This window comes from Oncorhynchus mykiss, chromosome 25 (assembly GCF_057628025.1).
Source record: "Oncorhynchus mykiss isolate SJ-2025 chromosome 25, ASM5762802v1, whole genome shotgun sequence".
NCBI lineage: Eukaryota > Metazoa > Chordata > Actinopteri > Salmoniformes > Salmonidae > Oncorhynchus > Oncorhynchus mykiss.
Genome location: NC_143046.1, coordinates 58,593,589 through 58,621,379, shown reverse-complemented (window position 1 = coordinate 58,621,379; position 27,791 = coordinate 58,593,589). Strand labels below are relative to the sequence as shown.

The 27,791-nt window shown below is 44.9% G+C and overlaps 2 protein-coding genes across 6 annotated transcripts; one reads left to right on the top strand and one right to left on the bottom strand.

The window, feature by feature from the left end:
• Positions 1–243: 243 nt before the first annotated feature.
• On the bottom strand, positions 244–9,563 carry LOC110505364 (nuclear receptor-binding protein). 2 transcript variants are annotated; one of them, XM_021584540.3, is made up of 18 exons: positions 8,602–9,563; positions 7,502–7,828; positions 7,294–7,416; positions 6,999–7,103; positions 6,744–6,833; positions 6,570–6,610; positions 6,191–6,285; positions 5,842–5,925; positions 5,669–5,727; positions 5,414–5,512; positions 5,175–5,307; positions 4,937–5,027; positions 4,787–4,837; positions 4,218–4,353; positions 4,049–4,102; positions 3,875–3,938; positions 2,592–2,647; positions 244–2,252 (listed from the first exon to the last, which is right to left on the bottom strand). In XM_021584540.3, the coding sequence occupies exons 2-18, from the start codon at positions 7,700–7,702 to the stop codon at positions 2,157–2,159; spliced, it is 1,578 nt and encodes a 525-aa protein (XP_021440215.2). In that variant the 5' UTR covers positions 7,703–7,828; positions 8,602–9,563; the 3' UTR covers positions 244–2,156. The 2 variants fall into 2 exon arrangements, with proteins under 2 accessions (XP_021440215.2, XP_021440216.2); XM_021584541.3 differs by having other exon boundaries at positions 8,874–9,535.
• kctd3 (potassium channel tetramerization domain containing 3) lies at positions 9,161–27,451 on the top strand. 4 transcript variants are annotated; one of them, XR_016491907.1, is made up of 19 exons: positions 9,161–9,616; positions 10,449–10,502; positions 10,753–10,798; positions 10,958–11,031; positions 11,144–11,202; positions 11,454–11,534; positions 11,817–11,966; positions 12,607–12,697; positions 12,815–12,899; positions 12,983–13,088; positions 13,162–13,277; positions 13,987–14,074; positions 14,188–14,304; positions 14,474–14,644; positions 14,773–16,477; positions 20,475–20,571; positions 22,775–22,968; positions 23,113–23,251; positions 23,375–24,208. XR_016491907.1 is itself a non-coding variant. In XM_021584536.3 (19 exons), exons 1-19 carry the CDS (start codon positions 9,549–9,551, stop codon positions 24,060–24,062), a joined length of 2,580 nt encoding a protein of 859 aa, XP_021440211.2. In that variant the 5' UTR covers positions 9,161–9,548; the 3' UTR covers positions 24,063–27,451. The 4 variants fall into 4 exon arrangements, 2 of the variants coding, with proteins under 2 accessions (XP_021440211.2, XP_090076757.1); XM_021584536.3 differs by having other exon boundaries at positions 16,322–16,477; positions 23,375–27,451; XM_090220631.1 differs by having other exon boundaries at positions 9,188–10,046; positions 16,322–16,477; positions 23,375–27,451.
• Positions 27,452–27,791: the final 340 nt, after the last annotated feature.

Here is a 27,791-nt window from a genome sequence, read left to right as displayed (position 1 = left end):
CCCATCTCTCCCAGACTATTGGCTCAGACTCCATGGGGGTGTGGCTCCATCAGTTAAGACCACAGTAAACATTTCAGTTTGTTAAAAAAGTGAAGATATGACACATTTGTAACATTAATACTCTAGACTCCCCCTGCCCCACTCATACATGTATACAAGGCTCACTTATAGCATTCAGAAAGAGAGCGACGTTCACCGCAGACATTCATGCATAGCCGTAGTGACCACACAGAGGCAGAGAACTTTAAGGCGGAGAGCAGGTGTGCTTGTATACAGCCACAAAAAAGGCTAATGGCAAAGACATTAAATGCATTTCTAAAGCACAAACAAGTAATACTGACATGTGATAACTGTTGGCTTCCTTCCCAAAACAAGTTGCTACTATAAAGAGAAAAGTAAACAGAGGGGGACTGACTCAGGCAGCCCTGCAAGGCTATATGGTCCCCCATAGATTTAAGCCTTATTCACACTGCAGACCTTAGAGCTGCAATGTTACTTTTTGGGCGACCCGGCCAAATTCACATTCATTCTCATTGATCAATGCTTTTGTCACTTCTAGATTAGACGACTGCAATGCTCTACTTTCCAGCTACCCGGATAAAGCACTAAATAAACTTCAGTTAGTGCTAAACACGACTGCTAGAATCTTGACCAAAAAATGAGATCATATTACTCCAGTGCTAGCCTCTACACTGGCTTCCTGTTAAGGCTATGGATGATTAAGGTTTTACTACTAACCTACAAAGCATTACATGGGCTTGCTCCTTCCTATCTTTCCGATTTGGTCCTGCCGTACATACCTACACGTACGCTACAGTCACAAGCCTCCTTACTTTCCCTAGAATTTCTAAGCAAACAGCTGGAGGCAGGGCTTTCTTCTATAGAGCTCCATTTTTATGGAATGGTCTGCCTACCCATGTGAGAGAGACTCGGTCTCAACCTTTAAGTCTTAATTGAAGACTCATCTCTTCAGTAGGTCCTATGATTGAGTGTAGTCTGGCCCAGGAGTGTGAAGGTGAACGGAAAGGCACTGGCGCAACAAACTGCCCTTGCTGTCTCTGCCTGGCCAGTTCCCCTCTCTCCTGCCTCTAACCCTATTACAGGGGCTGAGTCACTGGCTTACTGGTGCTCTTCCATGCCGTCCCTAAGAGGGGTGCGTCACTTGAGTGGGTTGAGTCACTGACATGATCTTCCTGTCTGGGTTGGCGGCAGAGGGAGTTTTTTCTAGCCATCGTGCTTCTACACTTGCATTGCTTGCTGTTTGGGGTTTTAGGCTGACGAGCACTTTGTGACATCAGCTGATATAAGAAGGGCTTTATAAATCCATTTGATTGAAAGCAAGTCTAAGAAGCGGTAGGGTAGATCCGTTTTAGCGTCTTTCAGTTTTGTACACCAGCTTCAAACAATCTTGTTGATTATGTAAAAGATCATTCCAAGAGTTTAGATGGTACAATTATTCCCTACACTATACTTGCTGTCACAAACTGGAATTAGGCAAACTATTTGAATTTTAGCAACCAGGAAATGGTGGGGCGATTGCTGCATGGTGCATCTTTAATGCTAAAATCTGTTTTGGTTTTTAACTGGTTTTGACTGTCCAAACAAAAAGTGACAAAATCAGATGAATGGGTGTTCAGACAGCAGTCATTGCTGACAGGGCTACACTAGTTGTCATTAACGACTGGGGTGTGGTGTAAGCTGATTGGCGGCGGTGCTCCCTATCACTTATGTAGTTAGCTAAGATAACAATGCCTGGCATAGACATTTCCCGGTTGCTTTAAATGTTCAGAAACACTTTTAAAGCCTCAAAAGGATGAGATGACCAAACTTTCAAAACGAGTGCTATTTTGGCTAGCCACAGCAATCAATCAACTAGCTAGCAGTTTAGCTCTCTAGCACACCCAATCATTTGTAAACAATTAACAAAAGCTAGGTAGCTACCACATGTTCTTGTCAAACTGTCAACAGAGAAGCTATCAAGCAACAACATAAGCCAAATAACAGTAAAAACGATTTGAGGGAAAATAAATCAGATTTGACTGTTCAGACAAGTTGCACGGCCAGAAATGAGATTTGTATCCGATTTCAAACCACCTACGGAGGTACCTGTAGAGGCATATATAGAGGTACTGGAGTTGGGGTCCGTGGTGATCCTGTTATGAGGACACAGTGACGGGGTTGAGGGAATCGTTCCTGCTGAAGAACTTGGTGAAAGCCTCTTCTAGGACAGTGGCCATCCTGCTTTGGTCCACCTGTAAGGACAATCAATCACATTACGTATAGAGGGAGCCCACACAGAAGAGTCAAGAGCTGGGGGGGTAGAAGATATTATGTACGCCGTTCTCCAGAGCTATAGGTGCATAGTGAGAGAATCTAAAAAAAAAAACTTTAAAAAAACTGCCCTATCTGTAGAGGGCAGGAGCTGCAATCTGACATGTGCACACACTGCCTGTGATTGTGTGTGTTTATAGGGGTCAAGCAGAGCTAGAGCGGGATGCTCATCATGGACACTAATCCACTCTCACTGCCTCTCCTCTGCCATATACAACACTTACACTGCTCTGCCACAGAACACCTACACAAACACTTACCTCGCTGATAAAGCCCAGTTGGACCAGCTCAACAGCCAGTTCCTTTACATTCTCATCTGGAACAGAAACCGTAGGGTCAGTGTTAGCATACATACACGTTTGTTCCTACGCAATCTTAAGTGCAATATTAAATGTGGTAGAAACCCAACAGACTTAATGGACTTTTGTTTGATTTAACCACCCCATCTCTATGATAGGAGCAGCTTAAGTATTGATGGGAGGTATGATGTGGGAAGACAGGTAGTTAAGGACTATGCATGGGAGAGAGTATGCGTTTCTGTACGCGCAGGCAAATCTCTGAGCGTATATCTATATTCATTTGTATGCCCTGCAGGGTGTGTCAGTGCCCAAGCCGTCCCCAGAGATGGAGCAGCTGCCAGCAACAGCCACACACGCCTGACATTCTCAACACGCAACACTAGACACGAATGTCATGTGTGTGTGGGAGGGGCAGGGTCATACGAACACACCCTCCTGGCTATGGAAAGACTCATGTTCAACGTAGATGCCCAACTTAGACCTGTATTCCCTATGGGGTACAATATAATACTGTGTTTGTACCGTCTAAGGATCCCTCATATGGCCTTCATGCATTGTCCCCCTCCACCCAATTCCACCTCATCTGCACTCTAGATCCACTGGTATCTCACATACAAGGTGCTCACACACAAACTGTCTGATCATGCCAGCGATGAGTGCAATGGGAGCCGCCCCAACGACGTGGATGAGGCTGGGGTTACCGTACACTAGGGCAGGGCCAGTGTCTGGAGTTAAAGACAAAACACACCCAGACTGGCTTCATGGCCAAAGTCCTGCCATTCCCAGACAACATACACAACAAGCTGGGTCAGACAAGAGCTGCTAGGGTTACAACTCAAATCCCTTCCCTTGTGAAACCTGACATTGTTAAAGGGAATGCTGTGTGGCTATGTTATGTTATCTTACCCAAACACCTGTCTATAACAGTTTGAGACTGGCTGCATAGTTTGATCGAGACTTGTGGTCCGTCTGGCCTGTGCACCTGTGTTCCATTCGTCATTAGGAGAGGACAGTCCAGTAAGACTTGATCCTATTGGTCCCCTTGGGAGCAGTATAGTGGCTGCGGATTGTAGTGTTATTTTTATAGAAATCCTAATTGTCCAAATGCTGTCTAATAAAAACACACTGGGTTAGCAAAAAGCATAGATCCCAGTATGCAATCAGTATCCCTTTAACTTAACATACACTTTGATCTCCTGCCTGCCCAGCTCAATGACAAGTCTTTTTGTTTCTGTTGTTCTTACTGGGTAACAAGTCACAGCTTAAGTGTCTGTTCAGTTTGTCCTCCAGCTTCAACAGTAGTGTCAGCTGTGGAGGGAGGAGGAGATGGTTACACATTCAGAGACTGGCCTCGAGAACATCCTCGTCATCTAACTTTTAGTCACTGAACTGAAAACAATGAGATTAAAGCTACTTACATGATGTTTTGCACCCTCCTCCACTGGCTCAATATTACACTGCATCTGAACAACCTGCAGAAGGTGAGAAATGTAGGTGTTCAGAAAGGTGTCCAACAAATAAAATATTGCTATTGTGAAGTAATTGATGGGATAGATACACTCTTCCCATTCTCTACTACTCCCTCACCTTGCGTGTCTCCAGTTCCGAAGGTTCTGGGGTAGGGGATTTTACAGAGGGGGTGACAATGGGGGATTTGACAGGAGATTGCTGGGGCTGCTGGCGAGAGGGCAGACCGAACGCTGTCAGAGGGTAGATACCGTTCCTGTTAGGGAGGGAGGGAAGAGGAGTTACATTCATTTCATGATAGCGCAGGTAAATTACACATATGTTATTAAGGCTAAAGTGTAGACCCACGATGGTCAAAACCTTACGTCAAAACTCTGGGAGCAAATCTTGAGTTTGCAGGTATTCTCATACATTGTTCCACACAGATTTTAGCATTTTACTTCAACAAAAAGTATGAACAGGGGAATGGCTGGAGAAACACCTTATGTCAGATGTTGGTAAAGCACAATAAGTCAAATGCTAAATACGGACACCCCAGATATTGTTTTACAAGATGCTTCTCTAATAAAGTAGTAACTAGAAAGAAGTCTATGAGCCATCTGATTCAGCTACACCCTCTAGTGGTGGAAATATGTCATAGGCTGGACAGCTTCCTGGTCCTGTTCAGTAGCTGATGGGGAGTTCCTTACCTCACATCCTCCAGGAACTTATCCAGCTCCAGGGCAGGAAACTGAGACAGCCTGATGAGAGAAAAACAGGATCAGCACAGGACTCTGAAGAATATATCCTGTTCTAAAGCATACTAAGCTGAAGATAGAGGCACCAACAGTTTAACTTACTTGAGCTGCACGCCCTCCTTTATCTCAGCGATGATGAGGTTGGGGTCCATGTTCTTTGTGATCTCCTCTAAGGCATTCTCAGGGATCATATCTGAGAGAGGTATGGAGAAGATACTCAAGCTGGTGGCTAACAATGACCCTTCTGGGGTTCAAATGTTTGTGTGAGAATGAGTGAGTGTGTGTTTGCGCGTGAAGACTCAATCTGGTGGCGAAGTGTTTGTGTGCGAGAGACACTCACGCTGGTGGCTGACGATGCAGTGTGCAGCTAGCAGCTTCAACAGGGGCACCTCAAACAGAGCCTGGTGGAACAGCAGCTCTCTGGCTGTAGGCCTCTTAAACAGGTCAGCCTCCAGACACTTCTGAATAAACTCCTGCAGGGCGCACACACACACACACGGGTATCTCACACACACCAAATATATTACCCCCCCATTATAGTACACGCACACACAACCATAATATTACACACACTCTTACCCTCTGCAGTGGGTCTTCCAGTGACTGTATGGCATTGTTGATGGCCTCCTGAGAGACGTAGGAAGATTCTCCATTCCCCTGGATCTCCAACACTGCCATCTATACAACAGACACAATGATATCACCACCATCCACCCAACAAGCCTCAGCGCAGCAGAGATCAGATAAACCCGATACGGAGATGACGTCACAAGTTCTTACACACGGAGATGACGTCAATTTTAAATGCATTTCGACTTTAGAGTGCCAGCTCACCTCCAGGGCACACATCCCAAAGGAATAGATATCCACTGCAGTAGTGACATCTGCAACAGCTACAGGGGTCAGGGAGAAGATCGAGAGAAGAGATGTGAGGCAATGGTTTTAGTGAAAGACATTTCCTGAGAAGATCCTATATTTGACCTATCCATGTCATTCAGAGCCTTTACCTCCATATTCAGGAGCGAAGAAGTGCAGGTTCTTCTGTTCCTCTCTGCAGGTCTTCACATGGTTGTTGATGGTGTCTGGAGCCACTGGGGGACAACAGACACTGGATTAGACAGTCAGTTTGGCTGTGGTTAGACGGGCAGCCCAAAACTGATCTTTTGACCAATCTCATCCAATCTTTCCACATTAGATTTTTTTTTTCTTCTCCAGAGCTGATCTGATTGGTCAAAAGACCAATGAGTGAAAAAAAGATCAGAATTGGGCTGCCTGTAAACACAGCCTTATAATCTTATAACCTGGAGCTAAACCCATACAGGGCCGGTGTGGTGCTGTTCAGGACTGGAGCACTACCTGATCCTATCTTGATGAGTCCATTGTGCTGGATGAAGATTGTGTCACAGGTCAGGTTCCCATGGATGATGGCCGGCTCACAGGAGTGGAGGTAACTAACAGAGGCTCATCGGAGACCATAGGAGTTAGTCAACCCCACAGTTGTTTTTGTCCGTCATAGTAAACCAGATTTGTGTTCCGTAAGGCACCTCAACAAAATGCTTGTTCTTATTAGTTCAGTTGAGGTAGTACATCCATGTTTCACACAATTACAAAACATTTTCTCCTGTTTCGTGCCTACCGCACATGACCCCGATGACCTGTTTTTATTAAATATGGGGCCCTGTTATTAGTGTTGCAGCTATCACAGAGTTGGTCTGTATGAGTGAGAGAAACTGACCTGAGCGCTGAGAGGATCTGGGTGCACCATCTCTTCCAGGCCTAAACAAACAAATGATATTCTGTTACATGTAGAGTAATGAAAGTCTTATCTGCAAAGCTAAACATCCTTTGATGTGCTACTGTGTTATCGGTGACATGGTGGGCAGGGCAAATTGTATTATGATATTTGCACCTTTTCATTCATGGTCTTGTGGTTTTTCTTAGTCTTCTTCAGAAACTGCTTCAGACTTCCTGAGGACATGTACTCTGTGATGAAAATCACCTGAGGTGAAGACCGCAACTTATCAGTTAGGAAGAAGAATCATTGAAATGTGTTACATTGTTCCACCATTTCACTGACCCCTCACATTTAGTCCTGACTATAGCAATCAGACCATGTGATAGAAACAAGGAAAGTCTTCCCTCTCATAGACGAGTCAGAACTCACCCTGGCACGGTTGATGTCATTGATGTCAGCCCAGTACTTGTGAAACTTGACAATGTTGAGATGCTCCAGCTGAATCAAGTTGTCAAACACAGACTTCACCTTCTCCTGTTCAAAGAGGATTAGAGACAACATGGGGACAGCATTTAACTAAACAGTCTCCATAGAGATGGGATCAACTGTTTGTGTCAGTATTCAAGGCAAATTAAGATATGTGCTCTAGTACAACAATAACTCCACTAGACAAGGCCAGATAGACAAAGGGGCAATGTTGGTGAAGCAGCCAGACATACTTTACCTCCTGCAGCTTGAAGTTTTTCCTCTCAGAGAACATGACCTCGTTCCAGACCACTTCCACCCCCTCCTCCGTGTCCATGGCCAGGTAGGCAGCGTCTATCCCTGGGACGTTCCGCTGGTTCACCTGGGGGGAGAAAACAGAGGCAGAAACATGGTTCACACTGTTGCAATAAGTTGTTCATGGACAGTCCAATGTGTCTCCGTCTCACCTCCTCTCTGCGTTTCTGCCAGCGGCCGCAAGGGCTCTCCTCCAGGATCTCAGACTCGTCTTCGCTCTCATCCTCATCCTCGGTGGGGGTAGGGGGCCCCGACACAGTTGTGGACACGGACACAGGTCCCTGGCCACTGGGTGCCACTGGCTCTGCCTTGGCCTCCAGAGCATGAACAGGTTTACCGTCTTCCTCTGACATCACGATAATACCGGTCTATGCGGCAGATTGTGCCTCTCTGGGGTTCAGAGGCCTTTCTCTCTCCCACTTCTGGAACTGTGGCAGCCGCACCCCCTTCCACTCACACACCCCAAGGACTATGATGCACTGTTGGCAAAAGAGACACCATTATTATTTATCTCTGAGTTTGGAGCACACTGACAACTCATAGTTATCAATACTTTCTGTACTATGAAATGAGACAGTTTTTCTTATGAAAAATTCCATTTTGCTAGGTCGGGACTGGCTACGTCACTTCAAGTCTATGGTTGCCAGTGAGGATTGCAAAGAAAGTATCTGCCATAAATTGACTAGCATGACTGTAGAAAAGTAGCTTAGGCCTACTTACTACGCACTTATGCGGTGGATTTATGCTACTGTACATTGTACAGTAGCTGGCATTGTTAGTTATGTTTCACTTGTAACGTCAGCTAGCTAGTTAGCTTCTAAAGTTAGTTACCTATCTAACGATATTTAGCTAACCAAGTGTGCACCTCTCTATCCCAAACGTAGGGCATCAAAGTTCGATAGCTACCTAGAACTGGCTAGCTAATTGACCAACTTTCACTTCGACAACGTTAAACAAAGTCATGTGGTCACAGCTAGCTAACAGCATTTTTCAGGTAACATACTGTGAAGTTACACATTCAGAAAATATGTCTAGCGCGAAATCCGATAAGAACCAGTTAGCTAGCTGGAAACCGTAGTTAGCTAGCTAACGTTATCAGCTAGCCTAGTAAGATAAGTTCTGAATCAAACAGTTGATTAAGTTATCTAGCTAGCGTAACTCTTAACTAATAAACTAGTCAGCAATACCCCCCCTTTTGTTACCCAGTTATGCGCTATATTGCTAACAAACACGGTAAAGTTAAGCTACTTACTTGGAAAAAAGTAACATGTGTTGCTTGTAAATCACCTCGCAGTGCGTAAATGAGCTACTAGTAGTCGCTAGCTAGAAATGACAAGGACGCCATTCAACATTTCAGAAGTACTTCAATAGAATGAGGGGATTCGATTATCTGGCCCGGGTCGCCCCGGCTAGAACCAGGTGAAAAGCGATTGCTTAATTTTGCAGCCGGGCTGCCTCCCGTGTATGGGGTTACAAGTGTAAACGTAGCAACTTTATATCAAAACGCACACTTATTTCTCTTACCCGCATGATGACTTGTCTTCATTTTCTACGGATACATTTGGAAATGTAGACCTTATAGTTTAAAATAAATCAAATAAAACACATCAATACTTGACATCGCAATATTTCACATGCCCATTTGACGAATGTCAACATTCTTCATTCCTCAATTGACATGTGAATGATTTAGATATTTTGTTTTCAAGTATATGCATAAATAAGTATTATAATAGTAAAATAAAATATATTCATTCGATTCAGAGAAGTGACCCAAGTGGTTCAATATGGATAGACTGGCTACGGCCTCCAGATATGGGATGACGTAGTGACCGTAGTGGGAGAGGCAGCGGTTCCTCCGACCAGACCACATCGTCGACAGTCGTCACGACACAGAAAGCAGCTCGAAGACCCTAAAATACTCGATATTACAAACTCACATGGATGCATATGAACGTGTATATCGGCTAACTTTGGTAAATTAGACTCGCCTGACCATTGCCTAAAGGCCACACACAAACATAGCCTATGAATTCGGGAACTATCGCTGCGTGGAAGTCTAACATTTTATGGAGGCTTGGAGACGTAGGGGAGCGAGGAGCAGAAGGGGGTAAACTGAAGATCGACACACCAAACTGGGAACATTGGACACATTCTGCTGGCTACGAGTGACCCACACGCACGGGACGGGGTGGAAACATGGCCGCGAATGTCAATTTAACATCTGGGATGGGAGAAATTATTCAACTGAACGTCGGTGGGACAAGGTATTACAGCGTTTAAATAGCCCCACAGTCTATCGAACTGTCAATGTGCGCTCATGGAGGACGGTATTGACAGACTCGACATGTTGCAATGGTCGTTTCTTTTTAGGTCGGCAACGGCATGCTGTCGCAGACGAGAACATGGAATTGGAGCTGCGATAAAATGCACGAAAAGCACGCAACACAAGCGCTCGTATTGTCAAGGCGTGTTTACATCGTATCAACATCACTTGGTGTTCCGCAGCGAATGGCCATGTTCTGTCACATAGGATATAGGCTCATATAGTTAACTATGGCTATGTCTGGAGAATGTGTAGTATATTGCCTGTATTATTGACTGTGTTCCAAGTAGCCACAGACTCGAGGGTAGACGTAACATAGTAAACTTAAATCCGGCACACTCCAATTAGTATGATATGTTACGTGTCCTATGGTATGTATTAATTTGTGGATGTCCATCATCCATGTCGTATGTTATGTTTTACAATTGGTATGATATGTTACAAGTTGCAGTTGCATTGTGTCCATGATGAGAAATCGAACACAACCTTGAGACCAGACTGCAGTAGCATTACCCAATCATGATACATGTATCTCACAGTAAATACTTTCCATAATGTATTAAGTGTGTATGTAACGTGACTTCACCTTGGACATAGGCCATATCATCACTTTTATGTATTTCTATGTATCCCTCTTCGGAGGGATACATGAAAACCCATGAGAATTCATGACCATTTGTATGTATTATTGTACAGTACAATCCATTGCGTCATGATACAGTATGTCTTATATCCTTGGTCTGATCTAAGGTATATCCTCTCCTCCCTCTCAGGTTCAGCACCTCTAGACAGACTCTCATGTGGATCCCAGACTCTTTCTTCTCAAGGTGGGGTCTTACATCCCTCTGTACTTGTTCTCTGCACATGTCTGCTAAGATGTGATCTGGCGTCAGCTCTGGAAAGGTCACCTAGTTCACTTCAAGGTTGATCTCCCAAGGATTCAAGCTTGATAATGTATAAAAAAAACAGTGTTAGGACTAGTCTGGCCCACATTTGACATAAAGCCAGAATGAAAGCTGAGAGGAGCTTGTTATGGGCTAACTAGAACATGAGGTTATGTGTGTATGTGTGTTTCAGTTTGCTGAGTGGGAGAATATCAACTCTACGTGATGAAACTGGAGCCGTGAGTACATTCTTCTATGCGACAGGCAAACATATTATTCGGGGGGGGGGTTGGCCACACGTTTCACAAATACTGTCTCGTGTACTCTCGCACAGTGATATTAAACTGTAACATAATGATATTTGTGTTACGTTTCGAAATGTGCCTCTTGTCCTCCAGATATTTATTGACAGGGATCCGACAGCCTTTGCGTCCATTTTGAATTTTCTTCGAACCAAAGAGTTAGACTTGCGGTAAGAACACCTGACCCGCTCCACACACAGGATCAGTGTCCTTTAAATATTAGCAGAAGCATATTGGTCCAGGTTATAATGTCTTAGAATGGATGTTCTCTTCTCTTCATAGGGGGGTAAACATTAACATTCTCCGCCATGAGGCTGAGTTTTATGGGATAACGCCGTTAGGTATGACCTCTTTGCACTTGCCTGAGTAGTTACTGTGCTTCTAACATGGTGTTACATTGTTATTTAACCATCCCTTAATAGTTTGACCGTGTCAACTTCCCAAGTAGTTTTCAGTACACTATCTACTGCATAACACCAAGCAACTGTGTAAATCACATTGCATGCTGTCAAATGCTGATTTAGTGGCTTGTATATCAAGTTTCTACAGTGTTTCGGACTTTTTCCTCTTGTGTTGCGGTGGCTGTCTTCAGTGAGGAGGTTGCTGCTGTGTGAGGAAATAGAACGTTCGTCCTGTGGCAGTGTTCTGTTCCATGGATACCTTCCCCCTCCAGGTACTGTGTTCCCACAACTCCTCTTACCTGGAAGTCTGTCCTCTGGCACAGGTAAACTACAGGACATCATTGTATTCTCCCTCCATCTCTCTTATCCCTCTATCTCTCTGTCTGCTTACAAGGGAAAGGTGAGCGCTCTGGTGACGCTCTTTCTAGTGTTCGTTTTGGTCTTTGAACTTTTGGTCTTTTTGACATTCATAAAATGTGTCCGTCGTGTAGAATTATAGTTGTTATTTTCTTAGTTTGTTGGTTGATCGCTTGACTAATGTGTTTCTCCCACAGCTCTCCCAGCCCGTAAGTTCAGCTCCACCCCTGCAGCCTCGGGCCCTGCCCCTGAGGATCGGCCTGGTCCTATCGGAGCAGAGGGGGGGTTTCCCCATTCCTGTCCCTCACTCCCCGGACCCCCTGGAGCCGAGGGACCACACAGACTGGGTGAGCAGGAGGGCAGGGTAAAAAAAAAATAACAAGGGTTGGGGCGAGGATGTTTGTGTAATGAGGCGTGGAGCAGGGGCTGTGGTGGTCTACTCCCCAGTCTCCTCAGAACACCGTGTGCCTGTTTAACGACCAATCAGAGTAATCCTCAGTCCTACCGCTGGTCAGGAGATGGCATTTGTGTGGCTGCGTTACAGCTGGAGCTAACATGACCTGACGTCGGGTAAAAAGCACCAAAGTTAAAAGTTCACACTTCAATTCGTTCTGGGCTGTGTGTGTTAGAATCAGAGCTGGTTTGGGTTGGGGTTCACTGTACTACGCACATACTTAGAACACAGCCAAATGATCCTATTAGTAATATTGACGATCAAATGACATTTTGTTGACACCCTGACCTAAGTACGTTGTGCATGGTCGTGTACAGACATTTTGTAATAACGTAGCATTTGTAAGCACTTCAGCGCGATCATGATAATGTACAGAGCATGCTCAGTATACAGTAAAAAGTAGCTAACAATATGGGTAGGCGGAAACAATACAACTATCAACCATTGCGTACAGCACTGTGTGTGTTTCCCGGTTGTAAGGTCAAATGTTATGTTTCCAGGTTATTAGGTAAAGTGCCTTGTTATGTGTCCAGGTGTTGTGGTGGACCCTAGGAAGGTGCTGATTGTAGCTGGACATCATAACTGGATCGTAGTGGCTTATGCACACTTTGTCATCTGCTACAGGTAACACTGGCATTTGTAGTCGGATTCATCGACTCTATATTATTAATAGATCGTGCAGATTGTACATACATCTTGAGTGTGTGTGTGTGTGTGTGTTAACGTGTATGTTTTCTTCAGGATAAAAGAGTCGTCGGGGTGGCAGCAGGTGTTTTCTAGCCCCTTTCTGGACTGGTCCATCGAGAGAGTCGCCCTTAACGCCAAGGTTACACTGCCAGGACTGCGCATCACTGAATCACAATGTATTGTCCGAAAGGTGCTTTATCAATCAAGTTTATTGTTGTACAGGTGGTCGGTGGTCCCCATGGGGATAAGGACAAGATGGTGGCAGCTGCCTCCAATAGCAACATCATCCTCTGGAGCATCCAAGACGGAGGGAGTGGCAACGAGATCGGTATGTGTGTGTGTGTGTGTTTTGGGAAAGCGTGAGGCGTTTGATTGTTTCTCTCTCCTCTCGCTCTCTCTAGGTGTGTTTAGTCTGGGTGTACCCGTAGATCATCTGTTCTTCATCGGGAACCAGCTGGTGGCCACCAGTCACACTGGGAAGGTGGGAGTCTGGAACGCTGTCACACAGCACTGGCAGGTAGGATTACATAGGGTGTGTGTCTGGATGGATAGATAGAGGGGGAGGGAGAGATGGGAACAGGGCTTAGAGAAGAAGAATGTTTTAAGGTTCATACATGTGTCCCGTGAACATAATTTTGTGCCTTTTTTTGATGGCAGTGGTGTGAAGTACTACTAAGCAGTTTTGGGGGGTATCTGTGCTTTACTATTTATATTTTTGCCAACTTTTACTTCACTGCATTCCTAAAGAAGATAATGTACTTTTTTGCTCCGTACATTTTCCCTGACACCCAAACGTACTCGTTACATTTTCACAGGAAAATGGTCCCATTCAGACTACTGCCTCTGATCTGGAAAACTCATTAAACACATGCTTCGTTTGTAAATGATGTCTGAGTGTTGGAGTGTGCCCCCTGGCTATCTGTCAATCAAAATAAAATTACTTTTGATACTTAAGTATATTTAAAACCAAATACTTTTAGACTTTCTCAAGTAGTATTTTTACTGGGTGACTTTCACTTGAGTCATTCTCTATTAAGGTAGATTTACTTTTACTCAAGTATGACAATTGAGTACTTTCCCCACCACTGTTTGGTGCTCAGTAGTAGCCATGAACATCAGAGAATCGTAGTGTTGTGTGAGCCCTGCGTGACGTTGGCCGCCCGGTACACACCGAGAGAGAAAGAGAGGTTTCATTTGAACCCTTTCCTTTCTCTCCTCTGCATCAGGTACAGGATGTAGTTCCCATCACCAGCTGTGACACGGCTGGCTCCTTTCTGCTGCTCGGCTGCAACAATGGATCCATCTACTACATAGGTACACACACGCTTAATTCAGGAAGTGGAATTCAATATATATATTTTTTGTTTACTTCCTTCGTTGACTGAAATGGAATTGACCCGAAGCCGCCTTGGTTCTCTCTCTCTCAGACATGCAGAAGTTTCCTCTGAGGATGAAGGATAATGATCTGTTGGTGACAGAGCTGTACCACGACCCGTCTAATGACGCCATCACTGCACTCAGTGTCTACCTCACACCCAAGACCAGTGAGTCCACACACACGCGAGCTCATGCACACACGCGCTCGAACACATACCTGCGTGTACATGCATGCGCGCACACACACATAAATCATGTATTTCCATCTTCATTGGGTTTCAGCCTTTCTGAACAATTATATTTTGTGGAATCTTATCTCTCTATTTTTCTCTTGAGGTGTGAGTGGTAACTGGATAGAGATAGCGTATGGAACCAGTTCTGGAGCAGTCCGGGTCATAGTTCAACACCCTGAGACAGTAGGCTCTGGACCTCAGCTCTTCCAAACTTTTACTGTCCACCGCTCCCCTGTCACTAAGATCATGCTCTCGGAGAAACACCTGGTCTCAGGTAAGAAGGGGAGGAGGGGGTTTTGGGACAGGTTTAAGCGTTGTGTAATCAGGATAAGAAAATAACAGGTATGCTAATGATCTCTATGTCTAAATATCTGTATTTTAATGGCTGTGCTTCATATACAGTACCAGTCAAAAGTTTGGACACCTACTCATTCAAGGGCTTTTCTTTATTTTTACTATTTTCTAAATTGTAGAATAATAGTGAAGACATCAAAACTATGAAATAACACATATGGAATCATGTAGTAACCAACACAAGTGTTAAACAAAACAAAATATATTTTATATGTGAGAATCTTCAAAGTAGCTACCCTTTGCCTTGATGCAAGCTGTGCACACGCTTGGCATTCTCTCAACCAGCTTCACGAGGAATGCTTTTCCAACAGTCTTGTAGGAGTTCCCACATCTGCTGAGCACTTTTTGGCTGCTTTTCCTTCACTCTGCGGTCCAACTCTTCCCAAACCATCTCATTGGGTTGAGGTCAGGTGATTGTGGAGTCCAGGTCATCTGATTCAGCACTCCATCACTCTCCTTCTTGGTCAAATAGTCCTTACAGAGCCTGGAGGTGTGTTGGGTCATTGTTCTGTTGAAAAACAAATGATAGTCCCACTAAGCGCAAACCAGATGGCAGGGCGTATTGCTGCAGAATGATAGCCATGCTGGTTAAGTGTGCCTTGAATTCTAAATTGACCTCCATGCTTCACTGTGGGAACCACACATGCGAAGGTAATCTGTTCACCTACTCTGTGTCTCACAAAGACACGGCGGTTGGAACCAAAAATCTCAAATTTGGACTCATTAGGCCAAACGACAGATTTCCACCCGTGTAATGTCCATTGCTCGTGTTTCTTGGCCCACTCAAGTCTCTTCTTATTATTGGTGTCCTTTAGTAGTGGTTTCTTTGCAGCAATTTGACCATGAAGGCCTGATTCACGCAGTCTCCTCTGAACAGTTGATGTTGAGATATCTGTTACTTGATGTCTGTGAAGCATTTATTTGGGATGCAATTTCTGAGGCTGGGAACTCTAATGAACTCCTCTGCAGCAGAGGTAACTCTGGGTCTTCCTGTCCTGTGTCATGAGAGCCAGTTTCATCATAGCGCTTGATGGTTTTTGCGACTGCACTTGACTGACCATGTATTAAAGTAATGATGGACTGTCCTTTCTCTTTGCTTATTTCAGCTCTTCTTGCCATAATATGGACTTAGTCTTTTACCAAGTAGGGCTATCTTCTGCATACCACCCCTACATTGTCACAACACAACTGATTGGCTCAAACGCATTAAGAAGGAAAGAAATTCCACAAATGAACTTTTAACAAGGCACACCAGTTAATGGAAATGCATTCCAGGTGACTACCTCATGAAGCTGGTTGAGAGAATGCCAAGACTGTGCAAAGCTGTCATCAAGGCAAAGGGTGGCTACTTTGAAGAATCTCAAATATATACTATATTTTGATTTGCTTAACACTTTTATTTTGTTGGTTACTACATGATTCCATATGTGTTATTTCATAGTTTTGATATCTTTACTATTATTGTACAGCGTAGAAAATAGTATACATAAATAAAAACCCTGGAATGAGTACTGTAGGTGTGTCCAAACTTTTGACTGGTACTGTATATTGTGTGTCTCCGTCTGTCTGTCTGTCTGTCCGTGTGCGTGTCATTTAGTGTGTGCGGACAACAACCACGTGCGGACGTGGACAGTGACGCGGTTCCGGGGCATGATTTCCACGCAGCCTGGCTCCACCCCCCTGGCCTCCTTTAAGATACTCTCATTGGAGGAGACGGAGAGCCACGGCAGCTACTCATCAGGCAACGACATCGGTGAGAGAGGGAGGGATGGGTAGAGGGTTGGGGAGAGCGAGGAAAGGAGAAAGGGACAAACAGTTGAAGTCGGAAGGTTGAAGTCATTAACTCGTTTTTCAACCACTCCACAAATGTCTTGTTAACAAACTATAGTTTTGGCAAGTTGGTTAGGACATCTACTTTGTGCATGACACAAGTAATTTTTCCAACAATTGTTTACAGACAGATTATTTCACTTATAATTCACTGTATCACAATTCAAGTTGGTCAGAAATGTACATGCACTAAGTTGACTGTGCCTTTAAACAGTTTGGAAAATTCCAGAAAATGATGTCATGGCTTTAGAAACTTCTGATAGGCTAATTGACATAATTTGAGTCAATTGGACGTGTATCTGTGGATGTATGTCAAGGCCGACCTTCAAACTCAGTGCCTCTTTGCCTGACATCATGCGAAAATCAAAAGAAATCAGCCAAGACCGCAGAAAATAATTGTAGACTCCCACAAGTCTGATTCATCCTTGGGAGCAATTTCCAAACGCCTGAAGGTACCACGTTCATCTGTACAAACAATAGTACGTAAGAATAAACACCATGGGACCACGCAGCCGTCATATCGCTAAGGAAGGAGACGTGTTCTGTCTCTTAGAGATGAACATACTTTGGTGCGAAAAGTGCAAATCAATCCCAGAACAACAGCAAAGGACCTTGTGAAGATGTTGGAGGAAACCGGTACAAAAGTATCTATATCCACAGTAAAACGAGTCCTATATCGACATAACCTGAAAGGCCGCTCAGCAAGGAAGAAGCCACTGCTCCAAAACCGCCATAAAAAAGCCAGACTACAGTTTGCAACTGTACATGGGGACAAAGATTGTACTTTTTTGGAGAAATGTCCTCTGGTCTGATGAAACAAAAACAGAACTGTTTGGCCATAATGACCATTGTTATGTTTGGAGGAAAAGGGGGGATGCTTGCAAGCCGAAGAACACCATCCCAACCGTGAAGCACGGGGTGGCAGCACCATGTTGTGGGGGTGCTTTGCTGCTGGAGGGACTGGTGCACTTCACAAAATAGATGGCACCATGAGGTAGGGAAAGGATGTGGATATATTGAAGCAACATCTCAAGACATCAGTCAGGAAGTTAAAGCTTGGTCGCAAATGGACAATGACCCCAAGAATACTTCCAAAGTTGTGGCAACATGGCTTAAGGACAACAAAGTAGAGGTATTGGAGTGGCCATCACAAAGCCCTGACCTCAATCCCATAGAAAATTTGTGGGCAGAACTGAAAAAGTGCGAGCAAGGAGGCCTACAAACCTGACTCAGTTACACCAGCTGTATCAGGAGGAATGGGCCAAAATTCACCCAACTTATTGTGGGAAGCTTGTAAAAGGCCACACAAAACGTTTGACCCAAGTTAAACAATTTAAGGGCAATGCTACCAAATACTATGTAAACTTCTGACCCACTGGGAATGTGATGAAAGAAATAAAATCTGAAATAAATTATTATCTACTATTATTATTAAAATATAGTGGTGATCCTAACTGACCTAAAACAGGGAATTTTTACTAGGATTAAATTTCAGGAATTGTGAAAAACTGAGTTTAAATGCATTTGGCTAAGGTGTATGTAAACTTCAACTGTATACAGTGGGGCAAAAAACGATTTAGTCAGCCACCAATTGTGCAAGTTCTCCCACTTAAAAAGATGAGAGGCCTGTAATTTTCATCATAGGTACACTTCAACTATGACAGACAAAATGAGAAATAAAATACAGAAAATCACATTTTAGGATTTTTAATGAATTTATTTGCAAATTATGGTGGAAAATAAGTATTTGGTCAGTTGCCTATAAACTTTGCCAAAATATTTCAAACTACTTTTGTAATACAACTTTAGGTATTTTTAAACGTTAATAATCGATCAAATTGTAGACGGGGGAATCTGTATTCGATACAGCAAGTAAACAAAACATGCCCCTTTTTCCCTCTTGCGTAACTCTCAACAGTGTAACGTTGTTCCAAGATGTGCCTCTTCTTCGTTTCACCAATGATTAACTTCAACCCAATTCCAAAGACTGGTGACATCCTGTGGAAGTCGTAGGAACTGTAAAATGGTCGCTATCTAATTTCCCTTGGCAAAGACAACTGAGGGAACGGTCAGAGGGGGGAAAAAAAAGAATAATTCTGAACAGTTTTTCCTCTGGGTTTTGCCTGCTACATAAGTTCTGTTATAGTCACAGACGTGATTGAACCAGTTTTAGAAACTTCAGAGTGTTTTCTATCCACAACTACTAATCATATACATATAATATATTCCTGGCATGAGTAGCAGGAAGTTGAAATTGTGCACGCTATTTATCCAAAAGTCGAAATGCTGTCCCCTATCCTTAAAAGGGTACAGGCTCCTCTGTCCTCCACTCGTTACCTGTATTAATGGCACCTGTTTGAACTTGTTATCAGTATAAAAGACACCTGTCCACAACCTCAAACAGTCACACTCCAAACTCCACTATGGCCAAGACCAAAGAGCTGTCAAATGACACCAGAAACAAAATTGTAGACCTGCACCAGGCTGGGAAGACTGAATCTGCAATAGGTAAGCAGCTTGGTTTGAAGAAATCAACTGTGGGAGCAATTATTAGGAAATGGAAGACATACAAGACCACTGATAATTTCCCTCGATCTGGGGCTCCACGCAAGATCTCACCCCGTGGGGTCAAAATGATCACAAGAACGGTGAGCAAAAATCCCAGAACCACACGGGGGGGACCTAGTGAATGACCTGCAGAGAGCTGGGACCAAAGTAACAGCCTACCATCAGCAAGGGCATTGAAGATGAAATGTGGCTGGGTCTTTCAGCATGACAATGATCCCAAACACACCGCCCGGGCAACGAAGAAGTGGCTTCGTAAGAAGCATTCCAAGGTCCTGGAGTGGTCTCCAGATCTCAACCCCATAGAAAATCTTTGGAGGGAGTTGAAAGTCCGTGTTGCCCAGCAACAGCCCCAAAACATCACTGCTCTAGAGGAGATCTGCATGGAGGAATGGGCCAAAATACCAGCAACAGTGTGTGAAAACCTTGTGAAGTCTTACAGAAAACGTTTGACCTCTGTCATTGCCAACAAAGGGTATATAACAAAGTATTGAGATAAACTTTTGTTATTGACCAAATACATATTTTCCACCATAATTTGCAAATAAATTCATTAAAAATCCTACAATGTGATTTTCTGGATTTTTTTCTTCTCATTTTGTCTGTCATAGTTGTCTGTCATCTTTAAAGTGGGAGAACTTGCACAATTGGTGGCTGACTAAATACTTTTTTGCCACACTGTATATGGTAAATGGAAGGGATGGATAACATTTGTTTTTATCTAGAAAGGGTCTAGAGCAGGGGTGTCAAACATAAAACCCACGGGTGAATTAATTAAAAATAAAGAATACCCCAAACATGTTGTTCGGGGGGAAAAAACAAACACGGTATACTTTAAAATCACTAAAACTAAATCCAAACTATGTAGAAATGATAATGGATCTACCTTCATACAGTTTCTTGACTGTTTCCAGCTCACTAATAGTCACCCAAATGAAAGCTGGACAGTGAGCAATGAAAATTCCCAAAACGGTGGATCGAGGACAATTTCCTTCACATTTTGACGGCGAAGAAATACAACCAATTGTCAGTGCGGCCCCCTGGGACAAAATTAGTTTGACACCCCTAGTCTGAAGCCTAGTGTTTGTGTGGGTCTAAAATCCCAGTAAGACTGGCGTCATCTCCTTCAATGAAGGGCTTTTTCACATTTCTGAGCTGAACCGATGTGAGCCAAACCAAGCTGTACCGAGCCGGCCTTCTTATACATCCCCCATAGTTGCTGAAACCGTGCTGAAAAGGACAATGTGAAAAGAAAATATCTGAGCCAACACAGTTTGGCTCGGGTGGGCATGATAGTGAAAAGGTTCTAGCAGTTGTTCTAGAGCCCACTCTAACCAGTGTGGTCTGGCTTCCAGGTCCGTTTGGGGAGAGAGATGACCAGCAGGTGTTCATTCAGAAGGTCATCCCCGTCACCAACAAGCTGTTTGTTCGCCTCTCCTCCACTGGGAAAAGGTGCTACGCATCAGTTATTCTCACACAACATCTACCCAAATCAAATTGTATTTGTCACATGCGCCGAATACAACGCTTACTTACGAGCCCTTAACCAACAATGCAGAGTTTAAAAAAAAGTAAGAAACATTTGCAAAATAAACAAAAATAAAAATAGTAACACAAGTAATAATAATTAGGCTATATACAATGGGTACCGGTACCGAATCAATGTAAAGGGGTACTGGTTAGTCGAGGTAATATGTAAATGTGTTTAGGGGTAAAGTGACTATGCATCGATAATAAGCAGAGAGTAGCAGCAGCGCATGTGAAGGAATATGAGTGTGTTTGTGTGTTGGAGTGTAGTGTGTGTGTGTGTGTGTGTGTGTGGTTAGAGTCCAGTGAGTGTACATCGAACCTGTGCAAACATAAATAATAATAAAACAAGGGGGTCAATGTAAATAGTCCAGGGAGGTTTCCTAACTGTTCAGCAGTCTTATGGCTTGGGGGTGGAAGCTGTTACGGAGTCTTTTGGTCTCCGTCTTGGCGCTCCGGTACAGCTTGCCGTGCGGTAGCCGAGAGAACAGTCTATGGCCTGACTTAGGTGGCTGTAGTCATTGACAATTTTTAGGGCCTTCCTATGATACTGCCTGGTATAGAGGTCCTGGATGGCAGGAAGCTCTGCCCCAGTGATGTACTGGGCTGTACGCACTACCCTCTGTAGCGCCTTGCGGTCTGATCCCGAGCATTTACAAGCGGTGATGCAACCTCTTTTTTTTATTTTATTTTTATTTAGGCAAGTCAGTTAAGAACAAATTCTTATTTACAATGACGGCCTACCCCGGCCAAACGCACCCCTAACCTGGACGATGCTCGGCCAATTGTTTGCCGCCCTATGGGACTCCCAATCACGGCCGGTTGTGATACAGCCTGGAATCTAACCAGGGTCTGTAGTGACGCCTCTAGCATTGAGATCCAGTCCCTTAGACCGCTGCGCCACTCGGGAGCCCACTCTACAGCTGCACTATTTTCAGCCTCCTGAGGGGGAATAGGCGTTCTCGTGCCCTCTTCACGACTGTCTTGGTGTGTTTGGACCATGATCGGTTCTTAGTGATGTGGACAGCGAGGAACCTGAAGCTCTCGCCCTGCTCCATTACAGCCCCGTCCATGTGAATGGGTGTGTGCTTGGTCCTCCTTTTCCTGCAGTCCACAATCGGCTCCTTTGTCTTGCTCACGTTGAGGGAGAGGTTGTTTTCCTGGTACCACACTGCCAGGTCTCTGACCTCCTCCCTATAGACGGTCTCATCGTCGTCTGTGATCAGGGCTACCAGCGTTGTGTCGTCTGCAAACTTTAGGATGGTGTTGGAGTCGTGGGTGAACAGGGAGTACAGGAGGGGACTAAGACTCATGAGAGGCCCCCGTGCACCACCTGGGGGCGGCCTGTCAGGAAGTCCAGGATCCAGTTGCAGAGGGAGGTGTTCAGTACCAGGGTCCTTAACTAAGTGATGAGCTTGGAGGGCACTATAGTGTCAAACACTGAGTTGTAGTGAATGAACAGAATTCTCACAGGTGTTCCTTTTGTCCAGGTGTGAAAGGGCAATGTGGAGTGCAATACAGATTGCCTCATCTGTGGATCTGTTGGGGTGGTATGCGAATTGGATGGGATCATGGGTTTCTGGGATGATGGTGTTGATGTGAGCCATGACCAGCCTTTTAAAGCACTTCATGGCAACAAGCGTGAGTGCTACGGGTCGGTAGTCATTTAGACAGGTTACCATGGCGTTCTTGGGCACAGGGACTATGGTGGTCTGCTTGAAACATGTAGGTATACAGACTGGGTCAGGGTGAGGTTGAAAATGTCAGTGAAGACACTTGCCAGCTGGTCAGCTCCTGCTCTGAGTACGTGTCCTGGTAATCTGTCTGGCCCTGTGACCTGTGAATGTTGACCTGTTTAAAGGTCTTACTCACATGGGCTACGAAGAGTGTGTTCACATCATTATGTTATGATTGTCTTGTCTGATAAACATGGTTCTTTTAGCACATTCATCCAGCTCACAGTAAACACACTTCAATTCATCAAATATGGGCATACAACCTTTTAACCGAAGTGCTGCTAGCACTATGCTCAAACACACTGAACTACAAGAACCGTGGTTGCTCTGTTCTAGTCTGAATGCAGTCCGTTCCGGGTCTGATGTGGTCTGTCCTGGTTGTCCCTGCTTAGGATCTGTGAGGTGGCGGCAGTGGATGGGACCACCATCTCGTGTTTCACGGTGAGGGAGTGCGAGGGTTCTAGCCGGATGGGTTCTAGACCAAGGAGGTACCTCTTTACTGGGCATGGCAACGGCAGCATTCAGATGTGGGACCTCACCACTGCTATGGACACCGCCAACAAGGGAGAGGAGAAGAAGACTGACGGTGAGGAGTGATAATACATTGTTTGTATAGGAACAGATGCTTCCGAGGGCATTGCACATATCCATGGCTTGTATAGTGTCATTTTGACACTTTGTCTTCACATTTAGTTTGACACTGATAAATTATAATGTGTTTGATTGACAGAGGTGGGCGGACCAACAGAGGAGGAGCTGCTGCAGCTATTGGACCAGTGTGACCTCAGCACCTCCCGCTGTGCCACGCCCAACATCAGCCCCGCCCCTTCGGTGCTGCAGCACAGCCGCCTCCGAGAGTCCTGCTCCAGGTCAGTTACACACCGTAGTCTGTTTCTGACTCTTCATGTTGTCAACGTTTGTCTATATACTTGTCTTTTTCATGGCATCTATATCTATTTATCTGATCCCCATTCTCTTTCTGTGTGTCCCAGCCTCCAGCTGCAGGCCCAGGAGCCCATCCCAGAGACGGCCACCTATGGAGCCCTGCGACCCTACAGAGAGAGCCCCCTGCTGGCCCACGCCCGCCGCACAGAGTCCTTCCACAGCTACAGAGACTTCCAGAACTTCTCCCTGGTGACAGGTCTGCTGGAGAGCCCCGGACAGGCTCCAGGACAGGGGGCAGGCCTAGGTACAGAGGCCCGAACCCGGTCACTGTGCGAGGCTGGGGGAGAGGAGGGCGAGCGGAGGGGCTCGGCCATGGAGCTCTGGGCTAGCCGAAGCGCTAACGCCGCTAATGCTGATGTCGTTGCTAATGCTTCCGTGGTCACAGGTGGCGCCACTGCCGAAGAGGGCGTTTTTATATCGCCACGGCAACCCCCCGACAGTCCTGGAGGAGACGCTTGGCGAAGGGTCCAATTGGAAGAGGAGGGGACGGGGTTAGGATCAGTGGCGGAGGCTAGGTCTGAGGTGAGAAGGAAGGGAGGGTTTGAGGGGGTAGTATTTCTGGGCAGAAAGAGAGCACCTCCAGTCCCCCAGCTTACCTCGCTCCCCTCGGTGGGGTCTGAGGGGGGAGGCAGTGACTCCTCCTCCACGGCCTCCCCCTCCCCCACCCAGCTGGCTTCCATTTCCCCCCGGCACAGGAAGTGCAGTGAGCCGGCCAATCAGGACAGCAGCCTGTGAGTTACGGACAGCTCTGACGCCGACACGCCCCTGGTGTCAGTCAGTCAACAGCTCTAGGGAGAAGTTACTCCCCTATCCACTCATCTAGGACCAGCCTACCCTCCCCAAATTATAACCTTAACCATTAGGAGTAAAACACACTAAACTGACCTTAGATCAATGTTTGGGAGCAACTTCATCTCACAGGCAATATTCTAGACTACCACAGTATGACATCTCAAAAGAAAGCCCATCATTCTCAGTCAAGAGAAGAAACTTGACGCCTGCTGGAAGTCGCTAACTAGCCTAAGGGTGATCTTCTAGTTCCGAGTATGACTTTAACCCTTCAGATCTCTCCATCACGGCAGTAAATCTGGTAGCTGCACAAGTGGTTCTCCATCCATGTTTGTTCCAATAGTCCACTCATGATATCAGTAGGACTTTGTTAGAGGCATATACTATAGTTTATCGACTATTAACACAAAGTGCTAGATGTGTTTATTTCCCCCCTCGTGGTTGTCGTCACTTTCACACACATTTCTAGTTTTAGGTGCACAGGTTGTGAACCTCCACACAACACACAGTCGTGCTGTTCAACCAGCCAGTAGGCGTGCGTGTCGTGTTTTAGACCTGCCTGAATTCTACGCTACAGTAAATCTTCTTATTTCTCTTTTTTTTTTCTTTGTCGAAAACAGACCGACATCTCATGCTGAAGGTCCTAGTGACTTTGCGTGGCATTCTATGTTATTTTAAATGTAAGGAATCATGCTTAGTGCCTTTTTTTAACACTAGCCATAGTTTAAACATCCACCTGTCCTTTCAGTGATGCAGAGAGGAAGTAGACCAAAGGTTGAATGGAGGATATCTGTCTATAGTCTATGCAGTGTGTTGTTCTCACTGCCCAGTGACGTCACAGGTTGGACAGCTGCTATTATCGTCACTCCTGTCACCCAACAGTAGCTTTCAGATGGAGGGCGAGGAGAGAGAGAGAGAGAGAGAGAGAGAGAGAGAGAGAGAGAGAGTTGTCAGTGGGGCCCATCCTCCCTCCGCCCCATCACTAGACGAGACCTGGGTCAAATACGTACAACTTGAGGTGCACTTAATTTAGCTTGTCCAGTACAATGGAGCCAGTGGAATAGTCCCACCAAACTAAATCAAGCGCACCCATTGTCTCTGAAAGTACAGTATTTGACCCGGGTCTGTCTTATACCCAGCTGTTTAGTAAAAGATGGAATGAGACCAAGCTGAGGGTTCAACATGTACAAAGATGTAAATCTCAATAATATGCAATCTGATTATATATGGAGAATATATCTACATAATCAAATCAATATAATATGTAACCATGCTGATGCATATAAATGTGTGTAGAATGTGTGTCTACATATTTGCTGTTGTTTGTGACATCTGTCTTCTCATATAAGCTATTCATATTAATAGTATTGTATCGTACCTAAATTGCATTTGCACTACGACGACTAAGTGATGAAGTAACCCTTTATTTTGGTTGAGATAACATTCAGCCCGTTGAGGAATAATGCCTATCCCTCTATATCTCTGCGTGTCTAAGGCCTGGATTCATCCTGACCCGTGTCAGATCCGCCTGATTGAGCCGTACACGGTATGCAGCATTTACCGTGAATGCGAACGCGGCAACATTGCCTTTAAAAAGGTGCATAGCCGGCCCGAAAATGGCCGATCGGATTAAATCTAGGCCCGAGCTATATCTCTTCTCTGGCTGTGTTTACACTTTCACCTCAGACGGATACTAAAAAGGAATAGATCTATTGATGCCGCTCGCTATAACATTTTGGATAACATCTATGTATTAGTGCTTGCTCGTCTACTTGGTATGATACTAGCCTATTACGCACAGTGTTGGCACTGAATTGCCATTGTCGTTGAGCTGGCTAGACGTATAGGATGTAGGATGACGTCTTGGGGCTCTATTCAATCTGTATCGCTGAAGTGCTGCAGATTGCGCGATAGAAATGTAAAAGGTCCTTTCCGATTGAGCCGACATGTGCAGCGTTTACCGTGAACGCAGTCTCCGCTAACGCGGGAACATTGCCTTTTAAATTTCAATCGCGCTGTAAAACTGAACTCCCGCGATACGGATTGAATAGAGCCCTACAGACTGACACAGGACCTGTTTTTCTAACTCTTTAGTTCAGCTTGGGTTTATCTGACAAGCAGTAGTCACACAAACCTGGTAGCCGTGTATTGTAACGTTGGGTGTAATAGGGTTGCAGGGCATGCAGGCTTTTGCTCCATCCAAGCACTACTCAAGTCTTCGGCTGTAGCCTCTTATCATGGGATCAACGTGTCTTATGTCTCTCTCTCTCAGTGGGTGACAGTGCAAGGAGGGAGCACCAGGTTAGTGTGGATACTCTTGTCAAAGTGTGTGTGTGTGTGTGTTCCAGACCAGCGTGACACACTCCGAAGCAGCGCTGGGCTCTCAGCAGTGTAACCTTCCCTTTAGAAAAGTTAGCAACTTTGTGAGCTGAAAATGGTGTTTGATAGCTGTGTGATTTATGAGCGTAATAAAGTGGTGATGCTGCTTCTGAATGTGTGAGCTGCCAAGGGCCACACTGTCTGCTACAATCACTCTGTTTTTACTTTAGAAAACTTTTTTTTTTTTATTACTTTGACAATAGCTGTGAACGTGGCTGTGAACGTGCAGCTACTATGCCCTTGTCAAAATGGTGTCCTTGAGTTGGGACACAGTCGTAACTGCCAGTTTGGTGTGTCCCTTTTTTTAAAAGACAAAAACAAAACTGATGGCTACAATACCGTCCCCATAGGTGTGTGTGTGTGTGTGTGTGTGTGAAAGCATTTCCTGTTATAGCAGCAAAGGGGGGACCTACTCCATATTAATGCCCATGTGTTTGACGAGCAGGTGTCCACATACTTTTGGCTGTGCCCGTGATGTGATTTGGTGGACACGGAGGACCTAATACTAGTTGAATGGCAGGCCATAGTTACGCAGCTCCATCCCTACCATTTGGTAGATGGGTCTGGGTGTCCTTGGTAAGGTACTACAATGTGAATCCACTAGAGGGCACTGTGGATGTGTGTAAAATCAAGTTACAGGTTAACGCTGGTTGACGCTGACTAAATCAATGAATATATACCGTCTACACATATGAGGTCTTCATACAGTTTAGTGTGGTTTTAACATTGGTTAGGAGTGCCACATAACCCTGTTTATGACAAAAGCATGCTGTTTATCTGTTGCTAATGATGACTTTTTCAGTGTAATGGATCACATCAACCCTTCATAGGAATTGTGTTAAACAGCATTGAGATGAAACAGGTACTTGTGTGTGTGTTACTCTAGCTGCTGTGTCTGTCCTCTCTCTGACGTCTCCTCATGTCTGTACTGATGGGAGTAAAACACAATAACCCAGTTTGTCAGCTTGTCTCTTTGTCTTTGTCCTCAAACACCAAGCACAACTGGGACACGCCATCACACTTGTTTCATGCCTCACTCCAGTCTTTTTGGTTGTATGTGTATATTATGAAGTGTGTGGATGTGCCGCCCTCTGGTCTTTGTTCCAGCCAGCAACCGCAGCATATCACAATAAGTCAAATATGACTTTATTTCCCAAGTACATTCATATTCGGAGACATACAAAAACACAATTTGTAAACTGGGTGGTTCGAGCCCTGAAATGCTGACTTGGCTGAAGGCCGTGGTATTTCAGACCGTATACCACGGGTATGACAAAAACACAATTTTTACTGCTC